Source organism: Strigops habroptila, chromosome 9 (genome assembly GCF_004027225.2).
Source record: "Strigops habroptila isolate Jane chromosome 9, bStrHab1.2.pri, whole genome shotgun sequence".
NCBI classification, from domain to species: Eukaryota; Metazoa; Chordata; class Aves; order Psittaciformes; family Psittacidae; genus Strigops; species Strigops habroptila.
This window is the reverse complement of record NC_044285.2, coordinates 21,281,805-21,297,008: the sequence shown is the minus strand read 5'-3', so window position 1 is coordinate 21,297,008 and position 15,204 is coordinate 21,281,805. Positions and strand designations below refer to the sequence as shown.

General features: G+C 43.4%; 1 protein-coding gene across 12 annotated transcripts in view; it reads right to left on the bottom strand.

Moving 5' to 3' along the window:
• The window catches only part of MYO9A (myosin IXA), a 189,824-nt gene that overhangs the window by 57,110 nt on the left and 117,510 nt on the right, over positions 1–15,204 (bottom strand). For all 12 annotated transcript variants that reach the window (XM_030496909.1, XM_030496904.1, XM_030496907.1 and 9 more), the window contains one exon: positions 12,733–12,867. In XM_030496909.1, the coding sequence (XP_030352769.1) occupies positions 12,733–12,867 (135 nt within the window). The remainder of the gene's footprint in view (positions 1–12,732; positions 12,868–15,204) is intronic.

Sequence of the window (15,204 nt, the reverse complement as noted above, 5' to 3'; positions counted from 1 at the left end):
TTATTTTGGGAATTAAAGACCCTGAAGTGCTTTGAGACATCTCAAAAGGAAATTTTGGCTAAAATCCTCCAAGGTCCTTAATTCAGTATTTGAGACGTCATGTACCTTTACACTAATGGTATGTATTCTCTGTAGGCATAGGAGTTTTTAATGGCCCTAAAGCCCTTGAGGTTCAAAACATAAAACATCCCATTGGAAAAAAAAATCCTGAAAATAAGGAATAACTAACTCCCCATGATGAATTTTATTTTTTATTTTTATATTTTTTACTTTTTTTCTTTGGTTCCTGCCGGGCAACCAGGACCCAGCAGGGATGTGGAATAATTCACAATCCCCTGCTGAACTATAGGCATTTCCAATTCATATAGTTAAGGCTCATTGCATTTCTAGTGCAAGTCAGGAAAAAAGCTCCTCTCCAGCAATCAGCCAACTGGAGAAGGCTGCATATTTCCTAAGCAAGCATGAGCTTCTCCTGAGTGATTTAGAAGAGAGCTGGTGACGCGTGCAGTGGTAATGGGAGTCAGGATCATTTATCAACATCTGCTCCTGACAGTTGCTTCAGCTGGTGCAGGGTCCATTAGTCCCAGCTTTGCCTGCTCAGGTCTGGTCTTGAGCACCCAGAGAGCAATAAACTTGCTGCGATGGTAACGAAGAACCTTATTTTAGTGGTGATGGTGCATGCTACTTGGCTTACCTATTTAGTATCATGACTCTTTCTTGAACTACTTGTATGGGGGCTTTACACTTCTTTTTCCCCCAAACTCACCAATTTTTTATCTGCATACATCTAAACTGGTCACATACCATCACTCTGCTCTAGAAGCCCTCTAGACATCCATAGCTCCACACGGGACGTTGGGCAGCTGCGTGGTGAATATTGCTGTGAAATTCTTCTGACCACACTAAAAACTTCTACTCCTCCTCAGATCAGAGGAAAAGAACTAAACAGCAATGCCAGCTGCTGGGGTTTTCTTTAAATGTACTCCAGCACATGACCATACAAGACCTGAGTTCAAGATCTCTACTTCTTTAGGCTCAGTTGAAGATGTCCTTGCTCATTGCAGAGGGGTTGGACTAGATGACCTTTGCGGGTCCCTTCCAACCCAAACTATTCTATGATTCTATGATTTTCAGCTCTGCTCCAGACAGTGCATGACCTGAGGCCAAGTCATCAACGTAAGTCCTGGCCTTGGTTTCTCCAGCTGCAGGCTTTTGGCTACTTTTCCCTTCTACGCTTGTTTTCCCCTAGGATGGGTCAGAAACACTCACTCCCAGGCTGTGGGGTTGTTCGCCACATCTGTTTGTCCATTGCTCCCTCACTTCCATCCCCGATGCAACCTCTTGCTGTGTTGGCCAAATACAAAGAGGGATTAAAGTCCTCAACTAGTAACCTTTTCCACAATAACTCAGATACCGGCTCTCATTCCAAGACAGGCACATTGCAGCAGCAGGAACTATTCCAGATCAATTGCTCCAAAGCTTACATGGAAAAAAAATATTCCCCTTATTTATTTTTTCCTAGCATTTTTCCAATTATTGGTTTGTTTCCCTTCAGAATCACAGACCAGGAGAAATAACTACAGCTTTGTGATCAAGGGATAGAATTCCTTAGGTGTTTGCTGGTCTGCGGAACACCGTGCAAGAAGCTTTGGAGTAAAATCATTGCTGTCCACATGTATATGTTAAAAACCTCAAGTTTCAGTTATTAATCTTCTATATGATTTGTATATGATTTCTATATTCATCTTCCAATGACTGTCTTTCTGCAGAATTTAGGAGACATCCTTAAAAGCTACTTTCAAAATATTCCTTCACTTCTGAGCACAACGATCAAGTCTCTGCCATCCTTCATGGATCAAGGCTCCTTGCAGAGCACTTGGATATTAAGGAATTAGATCCAAACAACATCAGGTTTTCATTTAAGAAACAGACGGTCAAGATGAAGACAATACAAAATACTTCCAGACCATTCAAACAAACAAAAAAAGCCTCAAACTGGAGGTTAATTAAAAATCAGCTTAAATTTATACCTTAATGTAAAACTAAATTATGTTTAGGGGAAAATTCAAATGTCCTATTCCTAAAAGACCATCTTTACATCAAGAACCAAACCACTGACATTACCACTATCTGCAAAAGTTTCTAGTGCAGTAAAGTCCAGAGAGTTCTATTTTTGACATCCTTACTCCCAACAAAAATGTATGGATTTACTCCTCCCATTCCTGGATAGCTGAAACCTGCTCTGCTGGAAAGTGGAGCGATGCAAGTTCACTGCAGAGGAGAGCACTGAGCTCCCAAACTTGGCAGAAGGAATTGAGCAAAGACCCCCAAAAAAAGATATTCAGGCCTTTTTAGAGTGCAGCAGCTTCGTATCTTCCTTTAATTATTGGGTGAGATGCTACTGATTGCTCTCCAGGTGACCTGTAGAGCCACCACGAGTAGATTAATGCTTCCCAATTGTGCATTTAGAAACAATTCTGCTGCCCTGGCCATGATGACATTGGCAGCATGTCAACATTGGCCCTGCACATCACCGACGGGGCTTTTCCACCAGCATGAGTATAATCACTCCTCAAAGGCCATAACCCGAATCAGAGCAGGGTTGTGCTGTTGTGGCTGCTTCAGAAACACACTCACTGCAGCAGCCAGGTCAGCAAAGCTGTGTCGTGTGGATTTGGCCTCTCTGACTCAGCTGAAGTCCAGCAGAGAAGAGAGTGAGTAACTTCACCTCACCTCTCTGTAGGAGAAAAACACCCCATATATGTGTATATATACGCATCTACTAGTGAGGCTGTACCTCAAATCAGCTCTGGGCCCCTCACTACAAGAGAGACATTGAGGTGTTGGAGCGGGGCCAGAGAAGGGCAACGGAGCTGGTGCAGGGCCTGGAGCACAAGTGTGATGAGGAACGGCTGAGGGACCTGGGGGGGTTTAGTCTGGAGAAGAGAATGCTCAGGGGGGACCTTATCGCTCTCTACAACTGCCTGACAGGAGGATGGAGCCAGGAGGGGGCTGGTCTCTGCTCCCAAGGAACAAGTGACAGGACAAAAGGAAAACGGCCTCAAGGTGTGCCATGGGAGGTTTAGGTGGAGATGAGGAACAATTCCTTCCCCCGAGGGTGCTCAGGCATTGGAACAGGCTGCCCAGGGCAGTGCTGGAGTCACCATCACTGCAAGTGTTCACACCCCGCGTAGCCGAGGCCTCAGTGCCATGGGTTAGTGGTGGCCTTGGCAGTGCTGGGCACGGTTGGACTTGATGAGCTTAAAGAGCTTTTTCAACCTGCTTGATTCTATGATTCTATACATGTACTGTATTACTGCACTCAATATTTAGAAAGATGTGGCTAAGCAGGGAGGTAGCTCATAAGAAAAGCCAGTATTAGTTTGAGTTTTTCTTGTTCAAAAGGGATGCTTTTTAGAGCTTAAAATGCTCAGGATGATCTGAATAAAACGTAATTTGTGATGTTCAAACATCAAAAAAAAGAAGATACAAAAAGCAGATCTAGACTTTAAGACATGTATCCTCAGAATATTAGCATAAGTCTTTATTGAATATCACACAGCATTATCTGAGACATACCAGCATGTAAAACTTGGGCTACCAAATTAACAGAATGTGGCAGAATAGCCAACATTTTTATGAAATGAAAGGAACTCTAGGAATGAGATAGCTAAGCACTGCTAAAGAGAAACCCTGCCTGCCTACAACCGACCCCAGAGAACAGACACTGCTTATGTTCCACAGAAAAATGAATTTAAGATTAAAATACATTTACTGAGGATCAGGAAAACCTTCCCAACTGGGACACAAGGCTTGATGGAAACACTGCTTCTAGGAGAAGAAAACATCTGTAATTTTGTAGCTGCATGTGTAAAGAACTCCAGCCTGGTTTGGGCTGAAGGAACCTTAAAGCTCATCCAGCTCCAACCCCCTGCCATGGGCAGGGACACCTTCCACTAGAGCAGGTTGCTCCAAGCCCCTGTGTCCAACCTGGCCTTGAGCACTGCCAGGGATGGGGCAGCCACAGCTTCTCTGGGCACCCTGTGCCAGCACCTCAGCACCCTCACAGGGAAGAGCTTCTGCCTCAGAGCTCATCTCAATCTCCCCTCTGGCAGGTTAAAGCCATTCCCCTTGTTCTGTCCCTACAGGCCCTTGTCCAAAGCCTCTCTCCAGGTTTCTTGTACAAGAAATAAGTCCCATTATCTTTACAGGACCATTGGATCAGTTCTGTTAACAGGGCTTGATTTCGTGCTACACCAAACAGAAACACCCTCTAATCCACAGCAGAATTAAAGGTTTATATATCTTGAGTGGGAGAAAATACCTCCGAGCCCAACAGCAACTGGGAGGTGCTGTAAAACATCTCTGCACATCCACACATGCTCTATTGTGAATTCCTCCATATCCAGCCATGGCCAACAGTAAGTTAAATCAAATGCTAAAAAACATGATTAGAGGAGAAAGCATTAAATATGATTTTTAAGCTCACACTTATCTAGACTATTGTGCTCTCTGGGGGCTGTTGCTCCCCCAGATCATATGGTAAAGTGAAGAGGTGTTGGAAGAAGAGATCAGGGGCTAGAAAAATATAAGAAAAGAGGAGCATGGAAACCCAGAGAAGAAATGAAAAAGGAGAGACGTGATCAAAATACAAAATAAAAACCATAGTAAGTCTTAAAGCCCAAGTGCCTCAAAGCACAAAACTGAGGGATTAGTCAATGCAGATTGAAAAGCAGTGAAGGTATCAGGCCTGAGTATAAAGGATGTGAGTTTTTCTATGATAGATGAGATTTGTTGCCCTGTGATATAATACCAAAAATAAAAAATGTGCCATGATTTCAAGAGTTAGCGTTGGGAATTCATTCACACAGCCTGAAAGCCAAGAGCCACACCAATATCAGCATTTCAGTGCCCAGGAGGCAGATGTAGGGTTATGGAGGGATATTGCCCTGACAATTGAGAAGCAGCCCCAGAAAATAACATTTAAAACCCAAAGACACGGATGATGCTCTCACCTCGTTCCTGGAGATGATGAAAGCTGATGGTAAAGAGAGGGGTGAAATGTAGTATGTAGTGTTGTTTCAGCTTTTATAAAGTCCAATTAGGAAATTAAAGCATATTAAGCAGAAAATGTAAAACAAAATGGTTGCTTATTTGCATGGAACAATGTGCAAGGGGAATATGGCATTTCATCCCAAAAGCATGGTAATGCCTGCTTCAGGAATGCTCAAATAAATTGCAAGAGCAGAGGAAAACCCTATCAGCTCATTCACCTCCTCCCAGACGGCGCTAGATAAGCCCCAGGAGATTATCTGCCTGAGGCTTTCACTATCAAAGCATAGGAGAAACCTTCTTTACACAATTAAAAGTCCCCAAATAAAGTGGGAAATCAACTGAAATATCCCTTTTTCCAGTGTACCTCCACATGGGAATGCTTACCATTGTGATCCTATCACACAAACTCACGTAATCCAGAGCCATATGCTCCAATGTGATCAACAGGCAGATATTTTTGGATGTCTAAATGTATATATTTTGCCTAAAACCTCACGACTAAACAGAAGGGTGTGAAATTCCACACTTCTTGACTCTAACACTGTCTGCTTCATCTTCTGGCAGCGTTTGCAAAGTGAGAAACTAGGAATTAAACTTCCTTTCACATCTCTCCATCCCAAACTGACTTGCCCAGCTTCAAGTAACCTCCAAATATACTTAAAAATTATTACAAGTCAATTTGACAGCCACAAAAATATAAACCTTTGCAAATACAAGCTTAAAGCCACTAAAGCCAAGCATATGAATTGTTTCTCTCTTCATTGCTTACCCAGTAACAAGGTACCATCAACCTTGCAATGCATCAGGACAAGGAAATATGAATAATGCCTCAAAAAGCTCTAACCCAAAGCTGTATTCTGCAAACTATATTGAAAACCATCCACGAAAGAACATAATATTTAATGTTTCAAAAGTTACATTAAAATAGGTCATTTTTTTATAATCAACTAAAGGAGCTAAACCTTATAAAACCTCTTTTCTGGATATGTCTGTATAAGTATGTATGTATCCTAAAATCCATCTTGGGGAGCTTGGGAAAGCTTTTCCAAGGCTGGAAATGGCAGCAAGGCATGGGGAAATCTCCACCCAGGAGAGATCTGCCCAGCATCCAGGACTTAATCCATCCCATGGAGGATTACTTGCTTGCTCAGCAAATGCAGGCATCCTGAGCCAGTCCCAGCAGAATAATACCAGTATAATTTGAGAATTAAAGTGTGTTTGGAATGATAAATCCTTAAAATGGAAAAACCTTATTATTAGAGAGTTCCTGAATGAACGAGCCCAACGTCTGGTTTGGTGCTGGCGCTTCTGCTCTGCAGACGACGCGGATGCCTCAAGTTCCCGACATCCCTCCAAGAAGGGGGTGGCAACACTTTCATTTATGAATAAGGATTTTTATGTCTGTTCTCAATTTAAGCAGAAAAGAAATTTATACACGCAGCCATATACATAAAAATATAAAGGTAATATATATTGTTTTCATCTTTTGCCCACAGGCACAGCGTATATAAATATATATCCACAGGCTCCTTAAATACACGATCTATAAACAGGTTTATAAGCTGCTCTATTTAAACCATAATGTCTGGCACTGCAAGGGTTCTGATAAACAACCTTCCCTTGCATTTCTTCTGCTGCCCATTTTAAGTTGCAAACCACTTACAGAGGGTTGGCAGAAGGCTTTGAAGCAGAGGTGCTCCTTGAGATGGTCTCCTTTGAGGTGACTCTTTCAGCAGTTCCTCAGCAATTGGCAAGTGAATTTGCTTTTGTTTTGAGGCTGAATCTTCCCAGGGAAGTGGTGGACCCCACAACATTGGACACTTAAGATTCAGCTGGGACATCTAGTCTAGGTCATGCTTTGCCTAGAAAGGTTGGACCAGATGATCCCTGAGGCCCCTTCCAACCTGGGATTCTACGATCCTCCCATCCCCTGTATGTATGAAGCCTGAGATTTTAATTTACTGTAATTTGGACTGTCCATGATCAGAGAAAGTGTTTTGAAATAGTAGGTTCAGCCCAGTGTTTCTTGTATGTGGCTGCACATGCTCCATCCATCTCCAAGCTCAAATAGCTCCCTATGCTTCAGTGGCAATGGTGGGTTTGTCATGAATTACATCTTGCTCTCAAAATGGGGCAATTTGTTTTGCATGGTTCAGCTGGCAAAACACATGTTGCCATGGTCCCTTTGTGGAAGCATCCTTCTTCCCAACCTGCTCTTACAACAGCCAGGCGAAGCGAGAGCCTAAAGATGCTGTGTGATCTGCTGGCAGATTCATTTCTTGCTATTGAAATTAAGAGAGGAAAAGAAATAAAGGGACTAGGAAAAGAGCCATGGTCAGAATGGACGATCCAGTTCTGCCCCAATGTGACTTCTTTTTGGAGGTGTTGAAGTATTTTAGAGGGGTTTCGAGGTTTCCTACTGATCTTCTTCCAACCCAAACCAGTCTGGGATTCTATCATTCTATGTTATATAGATGTTATATATTGTGACTGTTCATCATCTAGAGAAATCCACAAACAAGGGGGTGGTAAATGAAGCCCCCCTGGACCCAGCCCAGAAGGGGAAGGACCCAAGCCAATGCTTTGGGGGACTGATGATGACAAGAGTCATGTTTCATTTCAATCCTGTAGTTTGAAATCTTCCTATCCTAAAGATAATTCTTAAACAACTCTAAGCATCCTTCCCCCCCCCCCCAAATGTGAGTTACATATGATGGTGTATTGCCAAATAATAACTCAACAACTTGTGCATCTTATTTTTTCTCCAGTGTGTCTTATGGTACACAGCTGATAGCAGCACTTTTCATAGGGCATCTGCTCATCTCCAACAAAACCAGGAATCTGAGCCTCCCAGTCCTCAATGGTTGACTTCTGATGGTTGGCAATAAAGAAGCAATAAAGAGGCATTCATGCCTAACCAGAGTGACGACATACAAACCCACCCTTATGAAAGGAAGGGAAATAGGAGAAAGACCCTTTTTCTCAATTTATTTTGAATGTATGTCTTATAAATGTTCATATTTTATTTTCTCTAAAAGCCATGAGAAGCTGCTGGGGACAGAGCAGCATGGCCTGAGAAACCCTCCAAGATGCTTGAAAGCATCAAAGGCATCATAGTCATTTCCCAGACTAAATAAATAACCTATCACCATTTTCTATGACAAATCAATGCTTTTTTTTTAATCAATCCACTCCCACAGTGATGAACAGATTGTTTTAATGTTCATGATTTAGTCTGGACCCTCAGATTTCTCCACCTACTACACAGGACCAGTAAAACCTATAGATCTCCCTAAATATTTACTGAGCTTTCGATGCTGAACAACCATTTCATACAGATGAGTTATCTTCATGGAATTAAGTTTCTCTATCTGAGCAGGCTGAGCTTTGCTGGCTGGGACATCAACTCACCAGGGACCCCACCAGGACACAGACCTCTGCTCAACACCTGACCTCAAGCCAGTTGATCACCAAATATTTTTTTCAGCCTCAAACCCAGTTATTCATTATTTTTTTAAACAAAAGAATGTCCTCGAAATTGAGGTTTGACAGGTAAAGAATAGGTAGAAAATGGGGTAGAAAAGAACTTAAAGAGCAATGCCTGTGGGATGGAAAGCTACAGGATGAATCATAGAATCACAAAATGGTTTTGGTTGGAAAGGACCTTAAGAGCATCCACTTCCAACCCCCCTGCCACGGGCAAGGACATCTTCCACTAGACCATGTCGCCCAAGGCTCTGTCTGACCTGGCCTTAAGCACTGCCGGGGATGGAACATTCACCACTTCTCTGGGCACCCTGTGCCAGCACCTCAGCACCCTCACTGTAAAGAACTTCTTCCTTATATCTAATCTAAACTTCCCCTGTTTAAGCTTGAAGCCATTACCCCTTGTCCTATCGCTACAATCCCTGATGAAGAGTCCCTCCCCAGCATCCTTGTAGCCCCCTTCAGACACTGGAAGCTGCTCTGAGGTCTCCACGAGGCTTCTCTTCTCCAGGCTGAACAGCCCCAATTTTCTCAGCCTGTCTTCATATGGGAGGTGCTCCAGTCCCCTTATGACTTACTGACTTCTCAACTTTCACAAAGCATCAGCTGAAACAGGGAAAGGTGAGTGAGGGTAACCGAAAAGTGGAGCATTGAATAAGCCTGAGCAGAGATGGGGGAAGATCAGTGAGGTGAAATATAACAAAGTTTGGAGAATGGGATACATTGAGAAATAAAACCTTGTATTCCTGGCCTTCAAACTGCCAAAGATCTGGAAAAATGAGGAAACTCGAGGAAACTCAAGGAAACTCATATCATGGGTGTGATGTTACTGGTGATCCCCAAACTACATCTTCACAGAAGCACCTGGGTATTGTTTGAAGGATATCTGAAGGCCAGGACGGCTCTGGGCTTATCTGCTCTGCAGCGGAGGCCACTCGAGGACAGGGGGATGGATCAGCCACCAGGGAACAGAGAACCGCTACTGCAGTGTGATGCTCTGATAGCACCTAAGAGTCCAAGAGCTATGGAGTCGTCTTGCCTGAAGTTGTCAGCCCAAGGAGGGACGAAACCATGCTGTCTGCAAGAGCTAAACATGCCTGCACTCTGTGTGGAGCCTGGTGAAGAGCACTCTATCCTCCTGCCACCCAGGAGCAAGCACCACATCAGGCAGCACCTGCAGCCACCAGCTACAGCCCCTCATCCAACCTCCACCCACAAACAGGGAGGAGAAAACCACCCTTACTATGTGGTGGGGCAGGCTGCAAGATATGTCTCCTGCAACAGTAATCTTTCTAGATTAATAGATCATTATCGGTCCCAAACCAAGACTCACCTATACAGATACGCCAGGATTTATAAGCCTGGGCTTTACAGCCTGGTTAGGGCTTGTCTTTCTTGTACTATTATTCCATCATCTGTTATCATGAACCACCACTAAATCTTCTTTAGCAATCCAGGATAGTTGGTTTAAAAAGAAAGTGGTAAAGAAACATCAATAACTGTCTTTATCCAAGGCAGAACTCTCACATTTACCATTTTTTGCCTTTTCCTCCTATTTTACTACAAACAGCAGGCAGAGAGACATCCCTATTCTCATGGGTGGCTCAAAGAGAGGAGGTTGCTATTGTAAAGACCTTTGCATGCTCTTGGTGCAGAGCACAACAGCAGCTCTATTTATAGGAGGCACCAGGCTGAAGCCAGACTCCTGAGGATGCCTCGGGCAGCTGTTTGCAACCGCTGGGAATAGCATTGTCTTTAGACAGAAGGTTTAAAAAGAGATTCACCAGGCACATTGTATTAGATTTCACCATGAAGAAAAGGAAAAGAAAGGTTCAAATAATCCCACACCTCTGTAAGATGACTCTGTGGTAGGTATTCTGGTTTCCATAACATCAGCATGCCACAGCAACACTTACATCATGGCTACACGCCAACATAGCCATGAGAACACTTTGTGTTCTTGCACACAAATTCCATTACGGTTTTTAGCAAATACTTAAATTTCTCATTTTGTTTAGCAGAAGTGTCCAAATACCTCAGAATCTGTCTTCAGCCTCCTGCAAGCTTTGGAGATACAACAAGCCTACCTCTGGATGCAGAAAAGGATCCCTCCACTTCATGTGCCCATTGCCAACTTGTTTTTCAGCCATCAAGAAACCAAATAGTCCCTTGTAAAGCCACAAATATCTCAGATAAATTCACAATTCAATGTAATAAAACTATTTTGCCATCTTGAGACACAATATCAACTACTTAGTTTTCATCTGCAGACTGACAACTATCATTAAAAAGCAGATTAATCTTCGGGCCAGCTAGGAAGGAAGGATATTCCGAAGACCCAAGATCTGAATATGCATCATCAGTTTTCTTTCCATCAAATCCACTCCTCCACATGCAGCACGTAACTCCAAGAAGAAGAAAAGTAAATGATTAAACCATATAAATAATTCACTCAAGAATTAATGCTCATGCAGCTGTACAGCTTATTTATAGTTACAGAAAGCAAACTAGAGACAACAGTATTTTCCCCCAGCAGAGCTTGCAGTGCTCCAGCCCTAGACAGATGACGTCCTCCAGCATTAAGAATTGGAATGAGCACTTTGCAATCGGATGCCTCCACAACTGCTCCTCTCATCTATACAGCAAATCCTGACTTTAATGACTTCATGTGCTTGACAGATTTATAGGAGAAACTAATTAGGTCACTGGTTAGAAGCCAGTCCAAGGAGAATTACAGACTGCTGGAATCAGGAGCTCTGTGTATACCCCAGGCTCGGGGAGGAGCACTGACCTGCTAAGAAATCCCAGCCCAAGCACAGGAATTCCCTTATGGATGACAGCATCTTGGCTTGCTCCTGTGAAGCCAGCTGAAACCCAAGTGGCCTGAAATCCCACCTCACCGAGGTATCATCCTGCTTTCAGTAAGGTTCCTCCCTTCCCAGGTCTCTTCTAGAAAGTGTGTCAGTTATCTTTATAGAAAAAAAAAAGCTATACTGGCTTTGCAATAGTTTCTTAGTTTGCATTTTTATGGTGGAGAACAGTCAACTAGACCTGTTCCTAGAAATACTGACAGGTTTTTCTACTAACTGCTCAGAGCAGGGTGCAGCAGCATACAAAGACCAGTTAAAAAATTGAAATAAAATGGTTTTGAGCAGCTCTGCTCCACCTTCTTGACAAAAAACCTCCCACCAACAAAAAAGAGAAGCATCAAACTCCAGATCAAATATTCCCCCAATGATCCACTCAGGGTTATATTGCTTATTTTTGACCATCCTCATATTCAAGCAGGCTTCCCTTTCTGACTTTTCAGATCTTTAATGACACTGCGGAGGCCCAAATGAAACTACCAGGGTTTCTGGGAAGGGTTGGATTAATTCCTTGATCTCAGCTGGACTTAGGCTGCAGAGCGTAGCTCTTCTGAAACTGCTAATAAGGAGCATTTCCCTTGACCCCACCCAAAGAAGAATTTCACCTGAAGGCAGGGCACGCAGACTGGCATTGAAAAAAAAAGGCATTTTGAAGGTCTATAACATATTTACTGTATTATACAGCTCAATTGTATGTTGTGCATCCATGAAACAACATGTTTAGCAGTTTTCTTGTCCAATTTGTTTTTAGATAACAAACTACTTTTGGAGAATCCTCCTCCCATCCTAATTAATAGACTATACCAGCCTGTGTATATGTTACCTGCTAAATTAAGGCCTGTATTTTTCTTTTCTCTCTCTTACAGCACATTCGTCTGAGGCTGGAAAGCAACACCCAGTCTTAACAAACCTAAAGCAAAGCTTAAAGTTCAACCTTTCCTTATCTGCCATGGCTATTGCAGGTCATAAGGATCTCAAGTCTGACCTTGCAGAACATGTATGAGAGTGACATTTCCTCTCTCTCCCCACAAATGGATGAGCCCTCTGAACATGTATCAAGGAAACAAAAGGGCAACAGTCAAGGTCTTTATGATGTTTGAGGATACTTGTATCCCAAAACGTTCATTTAAAATCAGCAGATCTCTGGCTGGATTTTATTTTGCAGGTAGCAATAAGTCATATGATAAATTAGAAGTTAAAGTTGAATACATCAGTGCACAGTCCTTAACATAACAGAATTAAAGGGACACTTTAAGAACTTTATTATTGGTGCCACAAACTCACAGCAATGCTCATTGGCATTAGAGAGTATTTCCAGACCTACCTGTTCAAGTTTAAAGATGTGTTGGTTAAAGTAGTGCTGCAAGCGCTCGTTGGCAAAGTTAATGCAGAATTGCTCAAAACTGTTGTTTTCATAGTCTTCAAACCCAAAAATATCAAGTACTCCAATAGATAGAGTCTGCAGGAAAAGTAAGAATGAGGATTAGAAACAAATCACAGAAAGTAAATAGATTATTTGTACATAATCAAAAGCTTACAGATGGAATTAAATATACTTAAATAGCCGGACTTTTAATTTTTACTGGAATTGCCAGTATTATGCCATCTGGAAGACTTCACCTACATCAGAGACACAAAATAGAACTGCAGATATCAGGACAGATGGCCTTTTCCTAAAAGAAAACTAATTTAAGAGTTGGGGTTTTCTTTAATTTATAGATAAATTGCCATCTTTGAAGAAACCTGAACCCGGTTCCAAGTTATTCTATTGGATCTAAGACAGTATTTATCTTTTGAGGGGAAAAATGGGGATAGGATTGGGAAAAAAAGGTTTACACCATGAAGACAGTCCACAGAAACCTGCCTACAAGGTGAATACAGGGTGTCTAAGCAAACACGCTCCAGCTGCAAGCCTCCCAGAGAAATACCTATGGGTATTGGGAGCACAGTGTGTTGGGAGCACAGCAGGGTTTGCAGAGAAATAATCCATTGCAACAAAGGAAAATGAGTCGGGAGTTGCCTTGAACGAAGGTCTCTGTGCAGGGAAGGGAATCAGGCCTCATTTCCCATGGATGCTGTCTCAGAGCACCAGGCTCTGGCACCAGGACACCAGAAATGCTCTACAAGACCAGCCCCACACTCCTCCCAGCCCAGCATCCCCAACCATGGCAGCAGGACATCCCATCCGGTGTGACAGATGCACTCCTCCTATTTGAACTAGCTGAACGCTGGTCCAGGCAGACAGTCAGCAAGTAGCCTGAACTGAAGTTAATCCTACTGTGTGAGGCTATCAGGGAGATCTCAGCACCAAACCCCTGAAAAGAACAGTTTGGTTGGACACGGGGCTGATAAGTGGCCAAAAATGCATTAACGTGGAGACCTCAGAGCAGCCCTCCAGTACCTGAAGAGGGCTACAAGGATGCTGGAGAGGGACTCTTATCAGGGCCTGTAGCAATATGACAAGGGGTGACGGGTTCAAACCTAAGCAGGGGAAGTTAAGGTTGGATATAAGGAAGAAGTTCTTCTCTATGAGGGTGCTGAGGTGCTGGCACAGACTTTTCCCAGAGAAGCTGTGGCTGCCCCATCCCTGGCAGTGTTCAAGGCCAGGTTGGACACAGGGGCTTGGAGCAACCTGCTCTAGTGGAAGGTGTCCCTGCCCATGGCAGGGGGTTGGAACTGGATGGGCTTTAAGGTCCCTTCCAATATAAACCAGTCTGAGATTAAGTGATTCTATGAACACAGCAGAAAATCTGATGAAAAATCGGCCGCTTTACACTATAAATATGTGCAGCCATCAGGGCCCATTGAGTTCTCCTCTCCATAGCAGCTGGTCATGTGGTGGTGGTGATTTCCCCTTGAGCAGGGATGCCTTTCAAAGTTACCCCTCGAGGCAGAGAGATCCCTGACCTGACACCAGACATTCATGGGTTGGTAAGTGACACTTTTTGCATGCATGTGACACTTAAGATACATAGAATCATAGAATTAACTAGGTTGGAAAAGACCTTTAAGATCGTCAAGTCCAACCTTTACCTCAGGACTGCCAAGACCACCACTAAACCAGGACACTAAGGGCCTCATCCACATGTTTTTTGACCACATACAGTAAGCTTAAGTGACAATCTTTGTATCCCATACTAACTTCAAGAGTAGTAAATAGTAATGCCCACCGATCTATCTGTACTTACTAAATATTTTACATCCCTAAATTTACTGATTAGAGCTCAATAAACTAACTTCTAGCTCAGATCTGCGTGATATCTGACTCTTCTCCTGCAACAGCTGAATATGAAGACAGGCTGAGAAAGTTGGGGCTGTTCAGCCCGAAGAAGAGAAGCTGCGTGGAGACCTCAGAGCAGCTTCCAGTGTCTGAAGGGGGCTGCAAGGATGCTGGGGAGGGACTCTTCATCAGGGGCTGTAGTGGTAGGACAAGGGGTAATGGCTTCGAGCTTAAACAGGGGAAGTTTAGATTAGATATAAGGAAGAAGTTCTTTACAGTGAGGGTGGTGTGGCACTGGCACAGGGTGCCCAGAGAAGTGGTGAATGTTCCATCCCCGGCAGTGTTTAAGGTCAGGTCGGACAGAGCCTTGGGCGACATGGTCTAGTGGAAGGTGTCCCTGCCCATGGCAGAGGGATTAGAAGTGGATGATCTGAAGGTCCTTTCCAACCCTAACTATTCTATGATTCTATGATTCTATGTCAGCACGGCTCTTCCACATTCTGCCACCCTTTTCTACCAGCACCCATGGTTTTGGGATGAGGGAGATGAGGAGGCTCCTCTGTGCACCTTTTAGTT